The 26197-nt window shown below is 38.9% G+C and overlaps 3 protein-coding genes across 5 annotated transcripts in view; 1 reads left to right on the plus strand and 2 right to left on the minus strand.

The window, feature by feature from the left end:
- Window positions 1–26197, minus strand: part of LOC101887036 (uncharacterized) — a 491406-nt gene that overhangs the window by 299463 nt on the left and 165746 nt on the right. The window lies entirely within an intron of this gene.
- LOC137490909 (uncharacterized) overlaps window positions 1–26197 on the minus strand; it is a 42965-nt gene that overhangs the window by 11737 nt on the left and 5031 nt on the right. The window contains exons 3-4 of one of the 3 annotated variants that reach the window (XR_011010949.2): window positions 7956–9212; window positions 3249–3392 (exon numbers count right to left, since the gene is read on the minus strand). Coding sequence is in view for 1 of the 3 variants with exons in the window: in XM_073947856.1 (XP_073803957.1) it covers window positions 8260–9212 (953 nt within the window). In the remaining 2 variants the exon portion in view is untranslated. Of the gene's footprint in view, window positions 1–3248; window positions 3393–6081; window positions 9213–26197 lie in introns of those variants that run through there. The other 2 variants (XR_012402245.1, XM_073947856.1) reach the window with 2 other exon arrangements.
- On the plus strand, window positions 14239–19265 carry LOC137490856 (uncharacterized). The gene is made up of 2 exons (XM_073947528.1): window positions 14239–14281; window positions 14612–19265. The coding sequence occupies exon 2, from the start codon at window positions 14829–14831 to the stop codon at window positions 16608–16610; it is 1782 nt and encodes a 593-aa protein (XP_073803629.1). The 5' UTR covers window positions 14239–14281; window positions 14612–14828; the 3' UTR covers window positions 16611–19265.

The following is a 26197-nucleotide window of genomic DNA, read 5'->3' on the forward strand; positions in this document are numbered from 1 at the left end:
AACCGGTGTCACAGTGGAATGCCCAGCCAAGCACAGTCATCACAGACACCACCTACTCTCTCCCCTGTTCCCTCTCTCTCTCTTCCTTTCCTACACAGGATACAGCCACGATCCTGTACCTCAGTCTCACCAGAAGACCACTGCAACCTCACAACTATACTCCTCTATCACTCATCTCTGGAAAACTGCGAAACAACTACCACTCCGTGCCTCCCGACAACAGGAAAGCACACATTAACAAGGGCCTCGCCATTCAATAAGATGCAAGCACCAGTGAACAAGTGCACCGCCGTACTCCCACGAGCCTTTCACCGGAAAGCTGGGAAAGGAAAGGAACGCCAAGGAGCTGCACCCACGTTGATTGAAATGAAACTCCGTCCAGCCGACTCAGAAACGGACATAGAGGGGCCCTCACTTCCTGCCCAACCAACAAGTTAAAGTTAGATCCCAACCAACCGGGTTTTCTCCGAGTTTTTTCTTCCTCGTCTGGGAAGAGGGGGACTGTAACATATTGTAACCTGCATTCTGGAGATAAACATTCCATTTAACATTCCAGAAAACAATCTGGGTGAATCGCCAGGACAATAAAATCACTTGGTGACGAAAATTCTGGCTTGGTAATCCCTGGTGACATGTTAACAAGTCTGGGAGACTTCACAGAACCACTCTCTGCCTACTTCAAAAGAACGTGACAGATAAGATAAGAAAAGGAAAAAAACCTCTTTAGTCAACATTCTGCTCACAGACAAGACATTCCTCAAAATTAAACAAAGACATTTATAACCCAAATCTCTTGTTTAATTTCATTTAACTTTTGTAATGGGTACAATACCTGATATAGACTATACACATTCACGCTTGCAGGCCTTTTTTAAAAGCATCAATGATGTAAGGATATGGGAACTATGTGATGTACTTGTAGAGTGTTTGGTGTCAATAGAATGCCCTCGACATTTTATAACACATGATGCATAGATCGAGACCATAACTTGCATTGCTTTATTCTTTAAAGCCCTGTATTAAATGCCTGTCCGCATGCTTTAGGCGGGCGCTCAAATTTGCATACGCGCAGCCCAGAGACAAAGGAAGGTTCGCGCGCAAACTTTCCCCTGAAATCATTGGTCAGAATGCTGTATGGGTTGTCACGTGACCCGCAGGTATAAGCACACTTCCCCCCAAACATCTGGGCAGAAAGAGAACTTCCCAAAAAGGAACATCATTGACGGTGGCCCTCGGGCCACACGTGGCTTTCTAAGCCGCATGGACTTTTTCCCGCCACGCTTTCTTTATTTTCCGGCAAAGTAAATTCAGTTTAAAGTTTGCGATCGTGTTCGTCCGAACTGCGTTACAAACTCCACGCATCAAAGGACATCAAGAGTTGTTTCAGCACGACGGAAGAGAGACGCATAAGAGAGACCGCCAGACATGAAAGACCAGGTGATTTTAGTTATGCGATTAAGCTGTGCCCCTTTTTTCAAAAAGGTGTTTTTTATAACCTTGGTGGTCCGTAATGGTGCGTGTGGAACTGAACGTTTTGTCACTCTTTAATCTGAAATCTATATTTTCTAGCTTTACTATTTCTCTTTGCTGTTACACGTTCTATAGACCCGATATCTCCACGTGGTTTACCTTTGTTTTGTGTTTAATGTATGTTTGTGCGTTTGTTTGTTCGTTACGTCTGACTAGTCAATAAATTCCATTTATAATCAAATGAATTGTATTGTTTGCCTCACGAGAAAATGTCACTGAAATACAGATTCCCCTGCCTTGCTATTATAAGTTGTTTAAAACTTTTGAATGATTAATCTACTTCACAAGAAGTAGCAATTAAATTCCCTTGTTCTAAATGAATAGATTACCGTGTCCGCTCGGAAGAGCGGCGGCTCTGCTTGTGTTCGTTTGGTCAAGTTAACAATAAATTGATCCGGAATATTAATGATTAACAATAATTCGTTATTGTTGATAATTAATATTCATAATCTGGGAATCCGCTCGGTCGCGCGAGCATGATCATTCACAATCATATGTTGGTTTGACCAAGCTGACTGAAGCTTAAGCCGGAATATTAATAATTAAGAATAAACCGTTATTGTTGATTATTAATATTCATAAAATGAGCTAATTTCATGCTACAATCGAGTAAAAACAGAATCACGCTTAAATGTATAAGCAAGTTGTCATGTAAAATGGCTGTATCAAGCTGTTGAGAAAAAAAGAAAAAAAACTCATTAATACATTTCATAAACTAAAATCTTGTTTAAATTTTCTTTGTTTATTTAATGTGCGTGATATTCATTTTACTTCTTGGCAAAACACATTTTCTCTGTCGCAGATCCATCACTTGAACCACGTTAGTTATAACGTAAAACACCCATAATGATGCTCTTAACTGGGTGGAGTAACTACTTTTTCAGAGAAGAACCCATAACTTCTTTGTGCAAATTATATTGTTTTACACGCACACGCATTTAAAACAAAATTCAATATTAGATTTGGTAAAAACATGTCCTCGCTTTACATATTAATTGAAATATTTTTTTAAATGGCACATTGGGTTTGCTTTACTAATATTGAAAAGTTAAACATTACATATTCAATTCTAAAACATCACTTAAGCTAATACATATTCTAGTATCATATAAATAATAGATAAATAAATAATTAGGCTATTTATTATAAAATGAAATGTAATATTTATTATTTTTTAGAAATGAAAAAAAATCATACTTTAACAATAATTATAATATGATGATAATAATAATAATTATTATTAATAATAATTATTGTTATTATAAATAATGATAATATATTATTGTTGCTGTTGTATTTGTTGTTGTTGTTATTATTATTATCATTATTAGGATATTGTAAAGCTCTGTTTCGTCGTGTTGTTTTGGTGACTCTGTTGGTGTAACTAAAAAGTCCACAAGTTTTTCATTTATTTTTGTGTTCGGACTTTTAGGGTCATCTCTTTTTTTTCTGGGTCTCTGGGGCCTTTCTTGAAGTTCCTCATTTTTATTTTCTGCACTCTCCAGTTCTGGGCTTTCCTCTTGTGGAGTATCCACATCACTGTCATTGACTGATCCATCCATATGATTTTCAAAATCAAGATTACTGATTGTACTGGGAAAATTTACTAATTGTGCACAATGTTCAATATTACAGTGCTTAAATGTAAAAACAAACTTAGCATGCATCATTTTTAATTATTACATTACTATATTAAATTACATTACCATAAAAAGTACCTTCTATTCTGTAAAAATACATTCAGGAAAGCATATTTCCATTTCTGCTGACGTGTTGCTCCAGAGCCACTTGGCAACTGCTGCCTTTTTTCCACTTTATATAGTTGTCACAAAGTGCCTTCCATCTAATCCTGCACTCATGTTCTGTCAAAAACAGAGAAAATAACATTGATATTATTGGTTACTTTACAGGTATTTGGCAACAGGAAACTCAGTCAGAACAATTGCCTTTCATTATCCTTTTGGGAGAGCACAGTGGCTAAAGCCATCAAGGACACATGTGCTGCAATTAACAGGAACATGGCACTTACACATTTACCAAGACCTACTGAAGAGGATTGGAGGAATATAGACCTCCTTCATCAAAGAGCGGGTTTTATGATAATTTAAAACATTTTATGAAAGAGCTCGACCCAAAAAAAGAATTAATATTGGTTGGAGATTTTAATATTAATTGGACTGAAAAGTTACAAAGAAAAAAGCTTCAGGAAATAGTAAGCAGTTTTGACCTAGTGCAGTTAATTCAGGGGCCTACTAGAATTACTTCATCATCTGAAACCCACATTGACTTGATTTTTAGCAATAAACCAGAAAGAGTAACAAAGTCAATAAACTTATTAACAGGGATATCAGATCATAATCTTATATTAGTGGTAAGAAAACTAACAAAACATAGGTTTTTATATCAACAAGATAAAAGAAATGTGTTAAATGTTATACCAAAAAAGCTTAAAAATTAATTTGAAGAGGAAATCAAAAAATTAGATATTATCTACAGATAATCTAGAAGATGCATCTGAGTGTTTAATGGCAGAAATTAATAAAACCAAAAGTAAATTTAGTAGAAATATCACCTTCTCTAAAAAACAAAAAAGGCAAAATTTACCTTGGTTAAATGAACAATTGTGGAAATTAATGAGACAGAGGGATCATGCCCTAAAGAAATCAATTAAATCAGGGTTAGCCCATGATAAAAGAACCTTTCAGCAACTGCGTAATAAAGTTGTAAAGGAACTAAGACAAGCAGAAGCAATATTTCTTATTGATCTTATAAATAATGCAAAAGGCAATAGTAGGGAAGTATAGGAGAATATTAATAAAGTGCAAAAAAAGATAACTATTAATAATAAAGCCATTGAGTTACAATCTCAGGGACGTTTAATTCAAGATAAGTATCAAATTGCTAGGTTATTTAATAATTTTTTTATAGATTCAGCCCAAGATTTGGCACAAGGATTTAGTTTTAGAAGTAAAGACATTACATTACCAAATTATGATTTGACTGTTTTTAATATTTCTGAAGTATCTGAATCTTGTGTACAAAATTTTTTAAGTCAACTTAAGAGTTCTAGAGCTAAAGATGCCTTTGAATGTGACTCAGCATTTTTTAAAAAGTATGCAAATGTTTTAAGTACACCTTTAACTCACCTTGTTAACTTATCAATAAGACAATCTTATGTTCCAAGTGCCAGGAAGTCAGCAGTAATAACACCCTACTAATCCTACTAATCTGGTGAATTATAGGCCTATCAGTATTTTACCAACTGCCTTTAAAGTAATTGAAAAGGTTGTTTGTAATCAGCTGGTAGAGCATTTAAATTTAAATAAATTTCCATTACACTCTATGCAGTTTGGATTTAGAGCACGTCATTCTACGGAGACAGCAAACTGTTACTTTATTGAACAAATTAAATGCAGTCTAGATAGGGGTGGAGTTGTTGGTGCTGTCTTTATTGATTTTAAAAAGGCCTTTGATAATGTTAACCACAACATACTTTTATCTAAATTATCAAGGTTTTATTTTTCTGTTAACGCATTATCATGGATGAAGTCATATTTTAAATCAAAAAAGCAATGTACAAGAATTAATGGTGCATGCTCACCATACATCAATTGTAATTTTGGAGTTCCACAAGGATCAATTATTGGACCAATTTTGTTTAGTTTATACATTAATGATCTGCCTACAGTGTGTCCAGAAGTTCAGGTTCAAATGTATGCAGACGACACGGTACTATATACTCACGCTAAAACCAAAGAACATGCTGCTAAAAAACTAACTGCTGCACTCAAAAAGGTTTCAGATTGGTTATATCGTTCATGTCTTACCCTCAATGTAAGTAAAACTGTGGGAATGTTTTTTTCAATTAAGAAAAATGAGGAGCATTGCTCAGATATTTTAGTTAATGGAGAAGTAATAAATATTGTTGATCATTTTAAATATTTAGGTATAATTATTGACTCCAATTTAAATTTTAAAAAACACATTAGGAAGGTTTCCAAAAGTGCTAGAGCAAGCCTGAGGATCTATAGAAACATTAGGCATCAGTTACCTATGGCTGCTGCTAAACTTTTTATGAATACAATGATTTTACCTCATTTATCTTATTGTGCTACAAGCTGGTCGCATACGAACATTACAACATTAAAACCATTGTATGTTATATATAAACAAACTGTTAAAATTTTAGCTAAAAAGCCAAGGAGCTATCATCATTGCAACTGTATTGCACAACAAAAATTACTAACATTTGACAGTTTCTTATTTTATGTTGATGTGTGTTTAATGTATTAAATATTTCATGATCTTGCACCACCACCCCTCAAACAATGTGTGATCGTCGGCAAGGACAATATAAGACAGACTAGGTTATCTGTTAGAGGTGATTGTTCAGTTAAACTTAAGAGAACTGCTTTTGGACAATCAGTTTTTTCAGTTAAAGCAGCAGAAAGATGGAATAAAATACCAGTGTATATCAGAGAGAGCAGCACTTTTAATCGTTTTAAAACTGTTCTTAAAATCTGGCTAAAACAAAACCAAATATGCAGCCACTGATTTGATTTCATTTTATTGACAATGATGTATTGTATTTATTGTACTGTAAGTGTATATTGTATTTGTTATAAGTGTTAAATTTGTTACTTCCTGCCCTGGGACTACATATGTAAATTAGCTTTATAGCTAACTCTGGCACAACATGTCATGTTGTACATTGTCCCAGTATAAATAAAGTAAGTAAATAAATAAATACACATGCGTAGCCAAATTTACGTGCATAAAACCAAATTCACGTGCGTAAAATATTTATATTCACAAAAAAAAATTCACGTGCACAAAATAAAAATACATTTTTTATAAAATACGTTTCACAAATGCAAAACACCATTTGCAAATGTATAAGAGTGTACAAAAAGTTTGAATGTTTAAAACTTACGAGTTCATCCTGAATGAGAATGTGCAAATCCTCTTTCACGTACGACTCCCCCTGGATACGTGTGTGTGTGTATTTTTGAGACCTGCCAGAGTCAGGACTACTCGTACCTTTCAGCCAATCAGATGAGAGCTGTATTCAATGAAACCAACTCTGCGCTTCTTTTGCGCAGATTGTTCCTCTCCAGCATGGTAAACGGAGAAAGCAGCAGTTGCACTTTTTTTTTCATTTATTTATTTACTTGACCATATCCTCACTCTTTTTATCCATTATTTTGCCGCAGCTCCGCTTTTCTTTTTTTCGTTAATTGTCTGTTAAATAAGAATAAGAAATCATTCTGTTGCTGAGGGCCGTTACAGTTTAAAAGAAAGAATGGTATTACTTTTGGGGCAGAAGGAAAATTTAATTAGAGACATTGCCATGATTAACTCTTCGTTAAAAAGCCCAGAAAGATAAAGTGCTCTGATAAAAAGTGTCAGCTTTGCACACCAGTTTGCAGTTCTTCACATTGTCTAATTTTTCCCATGTGGGCAGTAGGGTGGAATCTGTGCAATATATTATGCAAATAAAATGAATTTTCATAAATAAAATTATTCTTAAAAGTCATATTATTGTATGTGCGGTGGAGAAAAGGTGTGTTTCAATCCAGCTTTTGCAAGTATATTTATGTTAAAGATAATATGTGCAATATATAATATTATAAAATTAATAATGTTTGGGAAAATTGATACAGCCATAATGTTCTTATGATACAAACAAAGATTAAATTGATCTGGTCATGAAAATGTTTGTACTAACCATACTGCACATTTTTATTAACTTAACAATAAATTATTTCTGCTGCCCAGTGTGAAAGATATTTTTCAGCTCAACTGGATCAAAAATTCACCAAAAAGCTGTGTTTGAAATCGACACTTTGGACACTGAACTTTTAGCAGTTGTTCAATTAACAATATTTTTTTCATATGTTCCTGCTCTCAGCTGTTTCTACTATTTGCTGATGATAAAAAAATTATTAACTGAAGTGACCTTAAATTAGCATTTTGCACTTTAAAAATTTATTTTTGTTCATTCATTTAAGATATTTTATAAAATTAAAAAATGATATATCGGTATCGGTTCGTACTGAAAGCTGCAATATCGGTATCGTATCAGAAGTTAAAATGTTGTATCGGGACATCCCTACATGAGAAAATGTTTTGTATGTTTCATGTAATGTGTGCAACTTTTTGTCCAATTCTGTAGACACATCAGATTTCAGATGTACAGTTTCTCTCCAGTGTGAATTCTCTTTTGTGTGATTCAGATGTGTTAACTGATTAAACCTCTCGTCACAGTGTGAACACTTGTATGGTCTCTCAAGTGTAAAACGTCTGGTGCAGTTTCAATTTTGTAATAAAAGTCTTCTCACACTCAAAGCACAATTACTCTTTCACACCAGTGTGGATCTTCATGTGTTCATTAAGGTTTGCTGATCGGTTAAAACTCTTCTTACACTGAGTTCATGTGAATGGTTTCTCCCCAGTGTGGGTCTTCATGCGTTTATTAAGGTCTGAAGAGTTACTGAAACTCATCCCACGCCAAAGCTGCGGTCACACTAGAGTTTGAGCATGCAAAATTCTGTTGTATGGTGTTGCGAAAAGGAGCGGGAACAAACAAGATGATTAGACATTAAAAACAGTGTGCGATTGGAACATTTTTTAGAATTTCGGTCCAGAGAGGTCATGTTTTGATCTTCGATTGGTCTCACAGTCAAGTGATGCGATTTCGCAGGTCAGAGTCCGTCAGAGTTTCGTAGTTCATGGTTTCTCTCCGTTGTGGCTTACCATGTGTAGATTAAGGCATGATGATTGGCTGAAAATCTTCCCACACTGAGTGCATGCGTATGGTTTCTCTCCAGTGTGTTTCCTCATGTGTCGATTAAGGTGTGATGAGCAGGTAAAACTCTTCTCACACTCAGTGCATGTGAATGGTTTCTCTCCGGTATGGATCCTCATGTGTAGATTAAGGTGTTCTGATCGGTTGAAACTCTTCCCACACTGAGTGCATGTGAATGGTTTCTCTCCAGTGTGGATCCTCATGTGCTTATTAAGAGATGATGATTGGCTGAAACTGTTCCCACACTGAGTGCATGTGAATGGTTTCTCTCCAGTGTGGATCCTCATGTGTAGATTAAGGGATGATGATATCCTAAAACTCTTCTCACACTGAGTGCACGTGAATGGTTTTTCTCCAGTGTGGATCATCATGTGTTTACTAAGGTTTGATGAGCAGTTGAAACTCTTCCCACACCGAGTGCATGTGAATGGTTTCTCTCCTGCGTGGATCCTCATGTGTAGATTAAGGGATGTTGATAAGCTGAAACTCTTCCCACACTGAGTGCATGTGAATGGTTTCTCTCCAGTGTGGATCCTCATGTGTTTATTAAAAGGTGATAAGTGGCTGAAACTCTTCCCACACTGAGTGCATGTGAATGGTTTCTCTCCAGTGTGGATCCTCATGTGTAGATTAAGGGATGATGATATGCTGAAACTCTTCCCACACTGAGTGCATGTGAATGGTTTCTCTCCGGTGTGGATCCTCATGTGAACCTTAAGTTTGCTTTTGCTTGCCAAAATCTTTCCACACTGAGTGCAGGTGAAACTATTTTTGTCTCTCCTTTTCAATATACCATCAGTCTGTAAATGAGTTTTTTCCTCAATTTTAACATGATGTTCCTCCTCTTTACTCCTCTCCTTCTCTTCAATTAGGTCTGAAATAAATAAATAAACATTAGTTTTCATTAAGTCTTAAAAACTCTCATCAAAACACACACACAATGTAATTTTGATGCATGATAAATGTAAAATAAATCAGATCATAGTTTGTTTGGTCCATTAACGTGTACACACTTAAGCAGATTCCAATCATCTTCATTTATCTAGTGTTTTTACAATGTGAATTCTGTCAAAGACACTTAACAAAGAAGTTATAGTAAATTGAAACCGTGTCAGTCCAGTTCTCCAAGTTTCTCATAAAAGTCATTTTGGTCATATTAATAAGACACAGATTTGAAAGCTGTTTGTAGCTGATGCTGATTGGTCAGCTTGTAATGTTGTTTATTGTTTTGAATTTCATTATTTGAATGTGTATTGGTATATGTTTGTTACTAATTTCTTTGTTTCCGGTTGGCTTGAGTGGAAAGTCACATGATTCTCATTGATTGATTTAACCTGCAAGAGTTTGTATGGTCACTCAGGATAGTGAGATCTCAATGCAAGCACCTGTTTAATGCTCCTGCTTATTCTACAGCTGGTTATCAGGCCAACACGGTAAACTAAACATTGTTTTATATATTATTTGTTTATTTTGATGTCCTTTTGATTGTGTTGATTGTGCAGTTTTCACGGTGTTCAATAAATGAAACGCATGGTGGACATCAGTATTTGGAAGCGTGGACTGTTTAATAACCGGCGGGTAGTTACACTGTTAATGGCCTATTTTTATTTGTATATATTTATAATTACAACAAAATGACAGGGAATACTTTTTCATTCTGTGCCTGACTGGTTAACGCATCAGAAAATAAAAGTTCTGAGGTAACAGCCAAACAAACAGCTAAATATTTACCTCTCAGACATGAGACATATCTGTACAACATCTGCATAAAGGCTGGAATGTACACCTTTCCAAAGATGTATAGTAACGAAGTAGAACTACTTCACTACTGTACTTAATTACTAAAAGGCAGTATCTGTACTTTACTGAAGTATTAATTTTTTTTCTCCTACTTACTGTAGGAACTCATCTGCATTTTTCAGTGGTCAACACAAGTTGAATCTGAAATCTTGGGCATCTCCAATGGTCTCATTCATTGAACTAGCTTGAGGGCTTATACCATCAGGATAACAGAGCGCCAATTGATTTCGGGCTCCTCTGACCAGTACTTCTATGCAGATGTTCTGGTACCCTTCGGCTAACTAGCCAATGATTAATTAAATCAGTTAAATTAAAAACAATGGCCCTTACAGGATCTTCAGCGGAAACCATTTCACGAGACTTTTAATTGACTCCTGGTCATGTGCTCGCCTTGGGCACATCCTGCTAGAAGCACCATTTCATAGAGACAAAGAGATCTCTAGAAACATTAATGCATATGAATAAAAGCTAATCTCTTAATGTTAGAACTAAGGCAGATGTATCTTTGAATAATATGCCATAATGTTCCTCATATGCTGTTTATTCCAATCAACTAGGTTAATCAATGTGTTGTTTTAACCCTTATAACAGAGTAAAATAATCTTTATGTGTCTGAAATGTATGATGTCTGGTATTGAACGAAAGCTAGTGACATTTGCAATACGTTGGTGTAAATGAAAAACTAGTAGTACAAACAGTATTCATCTTGTAACGTTTGATGTAAGATAGTTTCAATCTTGCAAGAATTCTACCACGTGAAATCTACATGCAGTCTGTTAATTAATGACCTTTCCTACGTCAGTACGGGGCGTGGCCCCGCCCTTTATGGCAACTGCTCATTGGCAGACAGTGCCATGGGGACGAACCAGACCAGGTCACTTAAAAACGCCCTGCGACAATGAAACTTTGCTTTTTGCATCAGCTAGCTTGCGCATGCTTTTGCTCTCTGCCCCCTTTCGCCTGCCCGGACACCGCGCCGCCACGCGATTGGGTCACTACGAACTTCCACGCAAATCTCTTAAGTTTCGGGACTCCCGAAGCTGCATGAACTTCCGCAAACCGACTCTCAGCAGTCCGTCACCTCGGTAACCCAGGACAACAGCCATTCACGAGCGCGTGAATCCCAAAGACGTCATCGAAGCGAGAAACCACCCAATCAGGAGCACCGTGTTTCCCCAAGGCCAGCCGGCGAGGGAGATTCGACTTCAGCAAAAAGGGCGCAAGTAACACAAACTAATGTTGTCTCTTGCTGATCTTGTGCAGATTGATCTTAAGCAGTTAAAGATAAGCCATATCTCTGCTTTTGTGGTTTCTCAGGTGTTATTCTAAGATCTTGCAAGAAGTAACGTTATTAGAATTAATTTGGGACGTTGTGAACTCATTTTGCATCCTCTGAACTGCCTTTGTGTGTATGTGTGAATGTGTGTGTGTGTTTGTTTGTTGTTTGCTTATTACGTAGTTAGTTTCATTTATCGTAGTGTAGCTCAATAAATCTTTGTACTCATTTTGTAAGAACTGTGTTCTTGTTTATGTGCTTCTAAGTCATTGCCTCGAGCTGTAGATCTTGTTACCTTGCTAAAAGATCATCCAATACTGTGTTATGTTATTATCGTTGGCCACGTAAATAATATTAACAAGATTGGTAAGATACGATGTCTTCTATTTGCGGGACAAATGGTAGATAAAGTGTGAATCTTTTAATCTGATTCAATCTGACTCAATTGAGTCGAGTCAATGATTCGAATCTTCAGGATCCGATTCATTGAAATGAGCTAATAAACCCCTGATCGATATTAAAACGTAGGTTGATCCCCTACATATTAATGGTGGAGAATGCGGGCACAGCACGATCTGACTTAAGCACAAAAACATTGTTTATCTTTTCTATTTTGTCCGGAAGAATAGATCAGAGACAGAGAAACAAAGTTGTTGTGTTACTGTATGATTCATTGTGGTACCCAGTGTGTTGAAACGCACGAATGCGCAACTCCAGTGCTTTTGAGAAAGCGAACTGCAGTAAATAGTTATTTGTCCACGAGACAAAAACGATATGTCGCTGTAAAGCGCACGGATTGAGAAACAATAAGCGTGTTCCTTATTCTTTCTCCTATAAGGCCTTCATAGTTGATTTAAAGGTGCGTGTCCCAGCTTTAAAGACTAACTGTGCATTTCTCCCTGGTCAAATTAAGCACAGAGTAGCTAACTGTCTTTTTGCCATTTAATTCACTAACAACAGAGTTAGTGAACTCAGCGCGCCGCGCTCGAGAGAGCGGCAGAGCGTATTCTCACGGGAGAACTTATCTTGATCAAGTAAAGTGTGCGTGATTGAATCCACGCGTGTCTTTGACTGTGAATAGTCTCGACACAGAGCGCTAGGATCCGCCGAGATCATAATAGTGCTATATTATGTTGAGCAGTGTGAAATGCGCCGCCATTTCATGTAATGCATGTATGTTTGTGGGCATAACCGCATATTGGTTCATTCTGTGTACGTCGTCATAGTAACAGCCTCCCGAAAGTCCTGGAAGACTTTTCAGAGTACTCTCAAGTGCGCATGCGCAGTCCTCCGCGCTTGCATCGGCTGTAGACATTAGCACAAGGCTAAGCTAACTGAAGCTCACGCTGTTGCATTGAAGTGTGTGGTATGGCTATACCATTATAGCATTAGAGGCTAGTGTAGTAGCGCTCTTCTTATGGTCTTGAATGCAGTGTGTTAAGTTGAAGTGACAACCTCACGCTAGCAAGAATTTGAATCTCGATTCTCACTCTTTATAGGCTATTTGCCTTATTTCTAATTTTCCCCCTTTCTTGGAAAAGGCTGTGACTAATGCAGATTTAATAAACCCTATTGTACGCGAATTCATCGCTGGTTTAATCACATTTGTCAAATGCTTTTCCTGCTGAACCTGGCCTGTTTTATTAATTCAAATGCTCATAAGTTGTTGGTTTATTAGCAATGAATTATAGTTTATGACTATAACATAATGCTTTTGATTGCTCAATCAAATTAATGCTTAAGGCTTAATTAGTGATTAATGCTTTCCTCTTCTGAAACTTATCAACATTATAGGAACAATCATTTTCTATGACTGTTGATATTTGAAGTTGATTTATAAGCACAGTGTTTACGGATTAATTAAATTATAACATTTATTGTCCTAGGACTTTACAAACACAATCACTATTCTGAAATTTTAATTTCATTTAATAGTTCATTGATGCTTGGCTGCCCTATCTTAATAACAGTTATTGATTAATTTTAAATAAACACTTTTGATCAAATTTAATGACATCAGGAATACCACGCATTCCCTATCATCATTGATTTTGAAATTGATTTGTTCTCATAACTGATTTGCAGGAATGCTTGCTGATTAATTAAATCATAATTGTGTTTATGACTTTAATGACAACCTCACTGAGTGTTAGTCTCAACCAACATTATTACTATTTGAAAATTTTAATTTCATTAATAGTTAATTGATGTTTGGTTTTCCTTTTCTATAACAATTATTGATTAATTTAATTATAGCAACTCTTAATCAAGGTTATTGATAAAAATCATATTTCTGAATCATTTAATGTCATTACTAATTGAATTAGTTTTAAATTAATTTGCAATCAAGTTTTTTTTTTAATTATCCTTTAGGTATTAAATTACCTCACAGGACAGTGCTCCCCCTGGTGTTTGGTTGATGCAATGAGACAGTGTAGCCTGTAGGTGGCTACAACTGAACTCAAGTCATCGTTAAACCTAGCATACCAGAGCAGTAGCCTTCGATTAGCCAAACCCCAAAGGAAATATAGGATTTTCCTGTCTACTTAGGCTAATTAGTTATCTTGATAACACAATAAACCAACCCCTTTTGATGTATTGACTCAACAGTGCCACCACTTTGTTAACTTTGTAATTTGAAAACTTGCTTCACTTTCTATTGTTTCCTTTAACTGTCTTCTTCCGAGTTGACTACCGCTGCCCTTTTGAGATTGTACCTGTGTGAATCATGAAAGCAGAGAACGTGAGAAACATTTAACAGAAGTTGTGAAACTTAAACATTTCATGTTATAATTATCTGACTCTCTACCCTTTCTCGCCATAGGACGCTACCTAATTAAGGACGAAACGAGTCAACCAGAAGACAGGTGTTTTCAAATTTGATTTTAGATCCCCATCCAAAAGTGGTCTACTTGGTGTATGGTGTCAATCCTAATGAGTAAGAAACCAATACTGTCATTGTTATTGTACTTTCTTTCACAGCGGAGGAAATTTAATAACAATCACAGTCCTGGTGTTTAGAGCTCCCCATTTCCAACTTCCAGCCGAGAAGCATCCTTTCACCTAATGCTTGACAAAAGCTAAAGGAATTGTTCTCTCTAGGAACCTGGAAGCAGCCAATTATCACTCTACTCCTTGTCAGTCTTCTTCTCTTCCTCTGTTCTCTAACTGTGTGTGTTTACTGACTGTCCCAACAGAGACTACAAGTTAGATGCACGCCCCCTAGAGGATCACAGTCACAGAGAACAACACCCACTTGTTTATTCCACACTCAACAGTAGCTCGCACCTGACATTACACCCTGACACTTTTTGTTTGCCATTTGTTTTTGTTTTCTTTTGTTCTTTCCTCTCTCTCTCTCCCCTAGGTCTGTGTCAGTGTCGGTTATAGGTCTTCCCCCTCACCGCCGCAAACATGGCTCGCCCTAAAGACCCTGTTGGCCACTGGAAGGACCTAGAAGCATGGCTAAGTGTTGCAACTGACAGCCCCCTCCCTAAGGCCGCCGAAACGCTACAGCATCTGACACAGGACCAGCTGGATGAGAACCTGAACAGCCTTATGAAGCAAGACCCGAGCAAAAGCTACAATCACAAAGACCTAGCCAAGATCACAGGTACTTTGAGTCACGTCCTCATCACCACCCTTAAGCTAAGTGATAGGCATTCCGCCCAGCTCCAGCACAAGCTGACACATGTGCAGTCCCGCATCAACCAGCTAGAACTGGAGGCTCAGGAACGACCGGAACAGCCAGATGAGACTGATCAAGCTGCCGAAGAGGAGATTGATAAACTTCACGAGACTCTAGCCGCCACCACCCAAGAAATGGAGCAAGCCAAAGCCGAACATGCTGACGTCGCTAACAAGCTTGAGTATGTCGAACAGCTACTGGAAGAAGTAAATGCTGACTCTAAAGACAAGGACAGCAGAATCAAAGCCCTCGAAACTCACCTGAGTGAAGCTAGACATGAGGTCAGACGACTAACGCAGCAGCTGGACTACATCAAAGAAGAGTCCAACAGCACTAAAGATGAACTCAAGCATGCATATGAACTGACACACAATGAGAAAGCTGAGGGGTCACTGCCAAAACCCTCACCATCTCCTTCTGTTCCAGACAACCACGTATCACCATGTGGCCTGGACCTCAGAGACCTTGACAAGCTAGTCAAGAACCTGGGCAAGTTCACGCCGAATTTGCCAGGTAGCCAAGATGTTCACGCCTATCTGCAGGACATTGACTTTCACCTGGAAATGCGACCCAATGTCACTGACAAAGATAGACTGTATTTGCTCCGAGCAACCTCCAGCCCTGAAGTGCGCAGCTTCCTGGACCGTCAGCCGGCTCACACAAAGACTGACTACCTCCTGCTCCGAGAAGCCCTCATCAGAGAGTTTGATGACATCGAGTCTGAACAAGGACTTGTAGCTGCCCTGGAGACGAAACAAGGTCGCCATGAGTCTTCTCAAGCCTACTACAGCAGACTCAGACGAGCCTACTTCGGCACCCGCAATGAACCTGAGATGGAAGAGGACCTGAACTTCAAAATCCTCTTCCTGAGAAACCTCCATCCTGGGGTAAGCCACCATCTTGGGGTTCTTGCATGCCCCCACACCATGAACACTCAGCAATTACGAGATTTGGCACACAAAGCCTACGTCAAACAAAAGACGGCTTCAGAGAAGAGTGCCAAAATCCCTGCTGTTTATGACTTCAACACTCAAAGTCAAGATGTGGCCCTTGAGGGTGCCCGAGGCCCAGACAATGCTAGACTACCTCCCAGTGAGTGGAATGTGTCGTCTTACAACAGACAACGAGACTGTCATGCTGATACCAGACCCAAACAGCGGAACCGTCGCTGGAAAGGACTGTCTGGACGACAACACTCACCTGAACGTCACCGGGAGAGACCGTGGAACAGGTCTACCTCATTTGTAAACCAAAGGGGGACAAGCTCGTGGGAATCAAGTGGTACTTCCAAGGTAAAGCAACATCACCTTGATACAACCAGCCCAAGAGGTCAACGAAAGAACTCACAAAGATTCCACGCTGATCGAACTCCAACTGAATCCCCACAAGGGACAACATCACCATGTTTTGACCCTCAAGAACTGATGAAAATGATCCTGAAAGAGTTCTTCCAACGAAGGGAAGCGGATCGGAAGTGGGAAAGGAAAGGAAAACCTGATTCTGCCTGATAAGCAACGACCTCACTAAACAGCACCTCTTCACCTCAGTTACAGAGAACTGTAAGCACCATAACTTCAAAGACTCAATAGACTGTACCTGAACACCAGAGTTAGATGCTAACTCAACACCTGATGCCTCAGGTCACCACTGCATCACACAAACACTTGTGGACGAAACTCTTCCAATTCCTAGGAGTGCTGTCTTGATCGTTTGCCACGCAGCTGAACTCAGAATCAATCCAAATCCTACCTGTGCCATGCCAACTCCAGTCCCTCAACTCCAAGTGACCAGAAAGGGGGAGGGACCAACCTGCTGACACAGACCCACTATCCTAAACTCTTATTTTAACGCTAACCTGTTTTTGTCATTTGTGCCATTTTAGGAAGACACCTAGCCCTAGCTATGTTTCCTAAACCCAATACATGCACTCTCCCCTCCACTGCACTACTAGGACCAATCTCTAGTAGAGAGGAGCTATTACATATGGGACATTTGTTTGTCTTAACCTCACTCAATGTCCTTATGTCTCAGTGTTCTTTTCTTTCTCTTTCTCTCTGTCTTTAAATTTCTCTTGCCTCATCAGGGAACCCCCACAGATGATGTTTAAGTCCAGAGCTCAGAATTAGGATTGACTCTTTTCACTAAGCCTCACGGATCAATGCCTTAAAGGTGTGATCGCTGTATTGGTAATTTAACGTTGTAGCACCTGTCTGACGACACGTTTTAGGCGAAAACTCAAAAGATTTGTTTACCACATTTCTTCATCTTCAATCCAGAACCGAAAAAGGGATTGAGGGTAAAGAATAAAATTTATTGGTTTGACTCTGGTCAAAACAGCATTGTAGGGTATACGTTGACTTTGACACTTGCCCTCTTCCTCCACGAGCGAGTAAAGACCATCCAAAAGTTGTTCAAATGTGCACGCCCTACATCTTGCGCATGCTTAGATGCGATAACGCTGACCAAAAATGTAATTCTTTACAGATTGAAATAATGCCTATACAACTTCGTTGAACCTTCAATACCTCGGTTAGTCTTAAAAGCCTAAATTCTGATCATACTAAACTATGCTCTTCTACACCTTAAGCATTGCTAACCCGAGCATTCCAAAGTGCCTAAACCCTGCACCAAGATTCAGTTAGTGATGATGTTGTTTGTGTCTTGTGTTGCCTGTTCTCTCTGCTTCTGCCTGTTTGTTCCAGTGCCTGCCAATGTTCACACCGGGAACATCACCAGACAAAGGGGGACTGTAGGAACTCATCTGCATTTTTCAGTGGTCAACACAAGTTGAATCTGAAATCTTGGGCATCTCCAATGGTCTCATTCATTGAACTAGCTTGAGGGCTTATACCATCAGGATAACAGAGCGCCAATTGATTTCGGGCTCCTCTGACCAGTACTTCTATGCAGATGTTCTGGTACCCTTCGGCTAACTAGCCAATGATTAATTAAATCAGTTAAATTAAAAACAATGGCCCTTACAGGATCTTCAGCGGAAACCATTTCACGAGACTTTTAATTGACTCCTGGTCATGTGCTCGCCTTGGGCACATCCTGCTAGAAGCACCATTTCATAGAGACAAAGAGATCTCTAGAAACATTAATGCATATGAATAAAAGCTAACCCCTAATGTTAGAACTAAGGCAGATGTATCTTTGAATAATATGCCATAATGTTCCTCATATGCTGTTTATTCCAATCAACTAGGTTAATCAATGTGTTGTTTTAACCCTTATAACAGAGTAAAATAATCTTTATGTGTCTGAAATGTATGATGTCTGGTATTGAACGAAAGCTAGTGACATTTGCAATACGTTGGTGTAAATGAAAAACTAGTAGTACAAACAGTATTCATCTTGTAACGTTTGATGTAAGATAGTTTCAATCTTGCAAGAATTCTACCACGTGAAATCTACATGCAGTCTGTTAATTAATGACCTTTCCTACGTCAGTACGGGGCGTGGCCCCGCCCTTTATGGCAACTGCTCATTGGCAGACAGTGCCATGGGGACGAACCAGACCAGGTCACTTAAAAACGCCCTGCGACAATGAAACTTTGCTTTTTGCATCAGCTAGCTTGCGCATGCTTTTGCTCTCTGCCCCCTTTCGCCTGCCCGGACACCGCGCCGCCACGCGATTGGGTCACTACGAACTTCCACGCAAATCTCTTAAGTTTCGGGACTCCCGAAGCTGCATGAACTTCCGCAAACCGACTCTCAGCAGTCCGTCACCTCGGTAACCCAGGACAACAGCCATTCACGAGCGCGTGAATCCCAAAGACGTCATCGAAGCGAGAAACCACCCAATCAGGAGCACCGTGTTTCCCCAAGGCCAGCCGGCGAGGGAGATTCGACTTCAGCAAAAAGGGCGCAAGTAACACAAACTAATGTTGTCTCTTGCTGATCTTGTGCAGATTGATCTTAAGCAGTTAAAGATAAGCCATATCTCTGCTTTTGTGGTTTCTCAGGTGTTATTCTAAGATCTTGCAAGAAGTAACGTTATTAGAATTAATTTGGGACGTTGTGAACTCATTTTGCATCCTCTGAACTGCCTTTGTGTGTATGTGTGAATGTGTGTGTGTGTTTGTTTGTTGTTTGCTTATTACGTAGTTAGTTTCATTTATCGTAGTGTAGCTCAATAAATCTTTGTACTCATTTTGTAAGAACTGTGTTCTTGTTTATGTGCTTCTAAGTCATTGCCTCGAGCTGTAGATCTTGTTACCTTGCTAAAAGATCATCCAATACTGTGTTATGTTATTATCGTTGGCCACGTAAATAATATTAACAAGATTGGTAAGATACGATGTCTTCTATTTGCGGGACAAATGGTAGATAAAGTGTGAATCTTTTAATCTGATTCAATCTGACTCAATTGAGTCGAGTCAATGATTCGAATCTTCAGGATCCGATTCATTGAAATGAGCTAATAAACCCCTGATCGATATTAACTTACACTTTTACTTCAGTACATATTTTTAATAAGTTTAATACTTCGATAAACTTTTTATGTGCTGCATCGTTACTCGTTACTAGGGGTGTCAAAGTGATCGATATTGGAACAAGTTATTACGTACTAAAGTCATTTATCTCCACTGCGCGATGTCGCAATACTAGGACGGAGGCGAGGGTGAGTGAAGGCTGCACAGCACACGAGCCACTATTTCACTATACAGAGAATTGCTGTAAAACTTCATCTCTGCCTCTCTCTCACTTTGTACATTTGACCTGTTGCGCTGGCTTTCCTCTTCTCTTGTCTAAGCGATAATATTGGATCCGGACACAATCGTGCCTTTGGTGCGAGTTTTCTCCAATGTCTATTATGGATTACCTGTGATAACTGCGTATTATTTGTATTAAAGTACTGGCACTAGGGATGTAACAATATTGTAAATACCGTCATACCGCATTAGTAATTGTTTTCAATATTACCGTAGGCGCATGACTCAATAAAACTATATTTCTGAGAAAAGTTTGCTTAGGAAAATTAAGCGAACGGGAGGTAGCGGGAACTACAATTCCCATCAGCCTAGGTGTGGCCATCATTCTTTCCGGTCTGTTGTTACTACAGATCCAGTAACGCGGAGATGGAGTGTGTTGCTAGTAGAGGGGAAGAAAAATGGAAATGATCGAACCTAAAGCGGGTTTTAAATCAGATGTGTGGAAAAAATTCGGTTTCTTTCTAAAAAGATCCGATAAAGGAGAAAAGGTGACAGACAAAGAAAAAAACAGTATGCAGGCACTGCCAGACTATGGTAAAATATAAGTCGGGGAATACGACTAAAAACAGTCATGGTGACTGCAGAACACAGCACACTTGTTAGATTGATGCAGACATTGACTTGTACCATAAAGAGACCTCTATCTCACTCATGGCTTGTCCTCTCAAGTGGTGGAAAGACATTGCACAACGTTACCCACTGCTGTCAACCTTGGCTAAATCATATCTCTCTGTCCCAGAAACCTCAGTCCCAAATGAGAGGTTTTTTTTTTCTTCTGTTGCCGGGGACATGCCCAGAGATCCCAGCTTTTACCAGATTATAGTTATATGATAATTTTTCTTAAAAAACCCATCTCTATCTAAGTGAGTGAGTGATTAAATGTTGAATGTGATGAGTTTTCAACAATACTAAATTGAAACTTAATTTATTTTTTTAATATGGTTTAATAGTTTTTTGTTATTAAAATTGAAAAATTGAAGTTCTTGTTTCGAAACTTACAGATAGATGGCTAATTTGTATGTCATTGATATGTTCAGTGCTAAGGTAAATAAACACTTTTGGCACTTTTTTCAAGTCTTAGTAGTTTTAAGTAGTTTTGTTTTTCCTGTAAATTATTCAATAAATACCGTACCGTGCCATTCATACCAAGGTATTATCGTACCATGAAATTCTGATACAGTTACATCCCTAACTGGCACTCTTGCTAATTGTATTAATATTTATCACTGAAGGGTTCATAATTATGTCCAGTGTATTACGGTACTGTAGTGATGACATCATGTTTTTTACGTGTTTAACATCTAGGGCTGCAACTAATGATTATTTCAATAATCAATTAATCTGTTGATTATTTTTTTCGATTAATCGGATTAAAAAAAGCCCTTTCCAACCCTTTATTCAAAAAAGCTCATGCCTAGAATAATAATAATAAACTGTTTTCAATCCAAATATCTAAATGTTTTTAAATGAAGATACTTACTAGACACATGAAATTCCATAAGAAATCACTTAACCTCAAACTTTAATGATAGTTTGCTTAAAACAAGCTAAATTATTTGCCAATGGGGTGAGAAAAATAATCTTAATAAGATATAATCTCAAACAGCAACACTTCGTTATCTCATGCTATTTTTCTTGTCTGGTCTTGATGTAAGATTCGTTTAGATATATCAGGGTCCCCGCGGGTCCTTAAAAAGTCTTGAAATGTCTTAAATAAAATTTTCGATTTTTAAGGTCTGAAAATGTCTTGAATTCTGTAATTTTCCATAAGGAGGTCTTAAATTTTATGTGGGATCTTAAATTTCATGTCCAACTCGTCTTTTTTTATTCATTTTTTTCAACCGCTATTTGACCAGCGCAACATTTGGGGGCAGCACTTCGTGGGTGCAACCTGCATCATTCCATAGGTGACATACAAGTGATTGATGAATGTGTTGCGTTGATACTTCTCCACCACGGCATTTTGCGAAATCGCAAGCATGGGCAAATGTTTATTTGATGACAATTGGTTGGAGGATGAAAAGTATTGGGGTGGTTAAAGAAAACAGTCAGTAATCATGAAGGGAGGTGTGCTTTATCTAAAAAGACGATAAAACTGGGGACAATGGGCCGCAAAGCGCTCGATTCACACATGAAAGCAGAGAAGCACAAAAAGTATGTGTAGTCGCAGGCAAGTAGTTTGCCCATAAGTATGTTCTCATCAAGCACTTCGACCTCAGCCTTCCACAAGGCCGTCCACTTCTAGCAATGCCTTCAGCAGCTTTGCGAATATAGTTACATTTAAGGCCGAAATACTGTGAGTATTTCAAACCGTAAGCCGCCACCACTCGTACACCTCAAACGAGGACGTCCACCTAGTTTTTCAAGCAATGTTCCCTGACTCAGAGTGTGCGAGTACATTCACATGTGGAAGAGACAAAACAGTATATTTAGCACGATTTGGTGTTGCCCCATACCTAAAGTAAAAACTAATTTCACGAGCAAACAAGGACGCTTTCATTATAATGTTCGATGAGTCCATGAACGCAGCAACGAAGACTTAGACTTGCACTTTAGACGTTGATCAACTGACGAGACCGGTACCCTGTTGTCAGGGTTGTAAGGTCAATCAGCACTCGGCATAAAAGTTTTTGCGCCCCTTTGACCTGTCTTGAGCGTGGCTCTGGTGAGTTGTGCCACGCTAATGCTTCACCACATCATTCTGTGTTGACACACTGAACACTTTCCTTTTTTTTATTCTTTTTTTTTTAGGTAAAGTCTTAAATTTTCATTTTAGAGGACTTAAAAAGGTCTTAAAAGGTCTTAAATTTCCTGTTAAAAATGTGCAGATACCCTGTATATGAACTGGAAACGAGACAAAATAACTAAGAAAGAAAGTTTTCTGCAGTGCAGCTATACATGACAACAGATGGAAAAATTAATGATCCAAAAAAGATAACATTCACACACTTGCTCATCATGCCATCAACTACCTGATATTCCAATTCACATAAACTCATTCATAAAAGCAGAACACGCAGGATTCAGCCGGTTCATTCAAAAGTTACTCCAAAAATACATGCAAGTAAGTGTTTGGTGAACTTAGAAAAGCCTAGATTCAACTTTATAGTTACTTTCACTATGTGTAATGTGTATCTGATATAAATAAAACACATCAGCAAATTATATTTGAATGGATTGTTAGACTTTCTTGTGTGTTTTACAAACTCTAAATGTATTGTTTTACTAGTACTTGTATGTATTTACATATCTAAAACATAAATGAAGTATTAGGCAGTTAAAATGCTGCATAATTGTGATAATATGACACGTCTTTCAGCGGAGTTAAGATGGTTTTGTTTTCGAAAAAAAAAAGCAGCACTTTTCCAACAGTCCCTTACTGAGAGCTCTCCTCAGCGCAAGCTCTTTGGCTCAGCGCATATTGCAACTGCTTAAACGGAGCAGTGCTCGTAATATAGAGCAAAAAAATTAATCAGACAGCTGTGAAACATAACCTGCTTTGTCTTTTTGTAGGAAACACAGTTTAGATCTTTATAGGGTAAGAGTTTTTTGTGTTAATGCCGTCTATCAGTGTCAGGAATACCGAAAACAAAACCTGCTGAACCCCGCTGTCTTTCTCTGGCTCAGCTCCAGACACAAAGAAACCAGCACCAGGGACTTTGTAGAATTCTGTAGTGATTCTTCTGCATCATCCCTGTCTTCTTGAGGCGCTGAACTCTGTATCAGTGCGCGAGAGACGGAGAGAGGCCTTGTTCAGTCCGCTCCGCTCCATGTTCTTTTTTTTCTTATCAAATGTCTCCTGGTCGCGCAACACAACGAATCGATTATGAAATTCGTTGCCAACGCTTTTAATAATCTATTTTTATCGATTTAATCGATTCGTTGTTGCAGCTCTAGTCTCCACGTTATACTGTTGATAAACAGAAGTGTTACCGTCTCGTGTTCATGCTGTACAGAGAGAGCATGTAAAAGTGAGTAATAAAAGACGCTGATGAAACGATTCGTTCTGTCTAGTGCTTAAGCTACGCACTCCAAGCTCAACAGGTTATGGGCCAAGGCAGCGAGACTAGCGATCGTTTTCAAGAAAGCAAAGTTAACGCGACGTATTCAGGTGCAAAGTTAGCAAAGATGATAAGCAGAGCGGGAGGATATCTAGCGCCGCAGTTTATGTTCAATGGATCAGAAGAAAAAATCGATCTATGGGAGACGAGATTTCTAGGATATTTAAACACTCTGAAGCTAAAAGAAACTATATTACATCAGCCTACTGATGCTGAAGCGGAGCAACTAGATGAGGACAGACGGCAGAACGCTGATTGTTATGCTGAACTGATCGATGATAAAAGCCTTTCACTGGTAAGACACAATGCTGCCGATGACAGGAGAAAAGCCCTAAAAATACTGAAAGAGCATTATTCAGGCAAAAGTAAACCACGCATAATAAACATGTACACAAGCTGCACATGAGTGACAGTGAGAGCGTTACAGACTATTTGATACGAGCAGAAAACAACATTACAGCTCTAAGGAATGCTGGAGAATTAATGAGTGATGGACTAACCATAGCGATGGTTCTCCGAGGACTACCGGATTCGTTTAAGCCACTGGCCATCCACATAACACAAAATGAAGACGATGTCATGTTTACAGTAAAGAAGTAAAGTAAAGGAGACTTCGAGTTTATGAGGAGACAGAGAATTTGAATGTTGCAACTACAGACAATGTGACGAAGACCTGCACGAGACAAGGGCAAGGCTTTTACAAACCCCACACAAAAGATAGAAAAGATGAAGATATAAATATAATATGCTACAAATGTTTTTATTGTTTTTGTTTATTTTATATGGCACCAGTGCTCAAGTACGCTTTACAGACAGTAAAAAAACAAGAAAAGCAAAAACCTTAAAGAGCCCATATTATACATGAAATAGGGTCATATCTTGGTTGTAAGAGTCTCCAACAACAGTCTAATATGCATGCAAGGTCAAAAAACACTTTCATGGTCTTATAATCTGCATTTATTTTTACCTAATTATCCCAGCGACTCCTGTATGAATCGTCCAGTGATTCATTTGTTCCCAAACCCCTCCTTAGCGCGGAGCTAATCTGCGCTGATTGGACCGATGACAGTCTGTCGCGATTGGTCGACTGCCTTCAGTCAGAGAGGGAAATGGCCAATAGCTAATCATCAATTTAAAAAGTAATCACAGTTCATACACGCTCGATAGTGTAGGCGTGGATTTTAGCTGCCACGCTATGGCGAGTGGATAGTGCCACGGATAACCGAACGAAGGAGACAGTCGTGTACTCGCCATACCACACACACACAAAAACACACACACACCTCCGGATGACAACGCTCCCGCTTCCGCCCGCACCCGCCAGGTTTTAGCCTGAGAACCCGCTCCGTTTTCTGCCCGCCGCGCCCGGTCCCGCTAGAGCGGAGAACACAACCAAAAATCACCCAGTATACAGTCCAGACAGCCAAGCTGTCTGTATAAACACATACACACAGCATAAAGCACACAGAGCTCGTTCGTTCGTTCGTTCGCTCTCTCTCTCTCTCTCTCTCTCGCTCTCTCTCATACGCTCTCTCATACCAAGCAGACTCTCTCTTTCTAATTCGCATAGCAATATCCGTGATATTGCTAGACAGCCCGCTCCCGTCCCAAATTAAACCCGTTACCGACCTCTCCCGCGATTTATTTGGAAATTTATTCCCGCGGCTGTCCCCGCGCCAGATTTCTGCGGCGCGGGAATAAATTTCCAAATAAATCGCGGGAGCAGAACTCTAGCACGGAGCTCCATAAACAAACAGCACGCGTCGCGTTTTTAACGTGACTTTGCACGCGATAAGAGAATATATCCAGTTAACCTGATACAGTACACGCGGTTACAAGTAACAAATCACAACTAAATACATTTGCAAGCTAGAGTAAACCAGGCAACAACTTTAACCGCACGTACTTACACTTGAGAAATGGAAGAAACCCATCCTGACGTCCATCAGTTACTCTTTACTGATCCTTCCTTTAACAAACTTAGATGAAGTATTCTTTGTAGCATGTAGCTTCCAGAAGTTTCCAACTGCTTGGTTATAATGCTGAGGTTTCATCTTTGGGTAGAGACTCAATATATCCATCTGCAGTGTGACTTCAATCAACCGGCATGTTTGTGTGTGTGTGTGTGTTTGTGGGTGTGTGTGTGTCTGGGTTTCTTCGTCAGAGGGTGGGGCCTCAGGTTTGAAATCTCCCGGGTTTGCGCGTGCACGTGAATAACTTGGTTTCGTTCGTACGTCATGGCGAAACACCTAATGAGTCGGTATCAAGGCGACTCGTTCGAAGCACTATGAGTCGACTCTTTTATAGATGAATCAA

The sequence above is a fragment of the Danio rerio genome, chromosome 4 (genome assembly GCF_049306965.1).
Source record: "Danio rerio strain Tuebingen ecotype United States chromosome 4, GRCz12tu, whole genome shotgun sequence".
Classification (NCBI taxonomy): domain Eukaryota; kingdom Metazoa; phylum Chordata; class Actinopteri; order Cypriniformes; family Danionidae; genus Danio; species Danio rerio.

Bases quoted from the DNA above. Each gene is read 5' to 3' on its own strand.
- LOC137490856 (XM_073947528.1), top strand. From the start codon at position 14,829: ATGGCTCGCCCTAAAGACCCTGTTGGCCACTGGAAGGACCTAGAAGCA.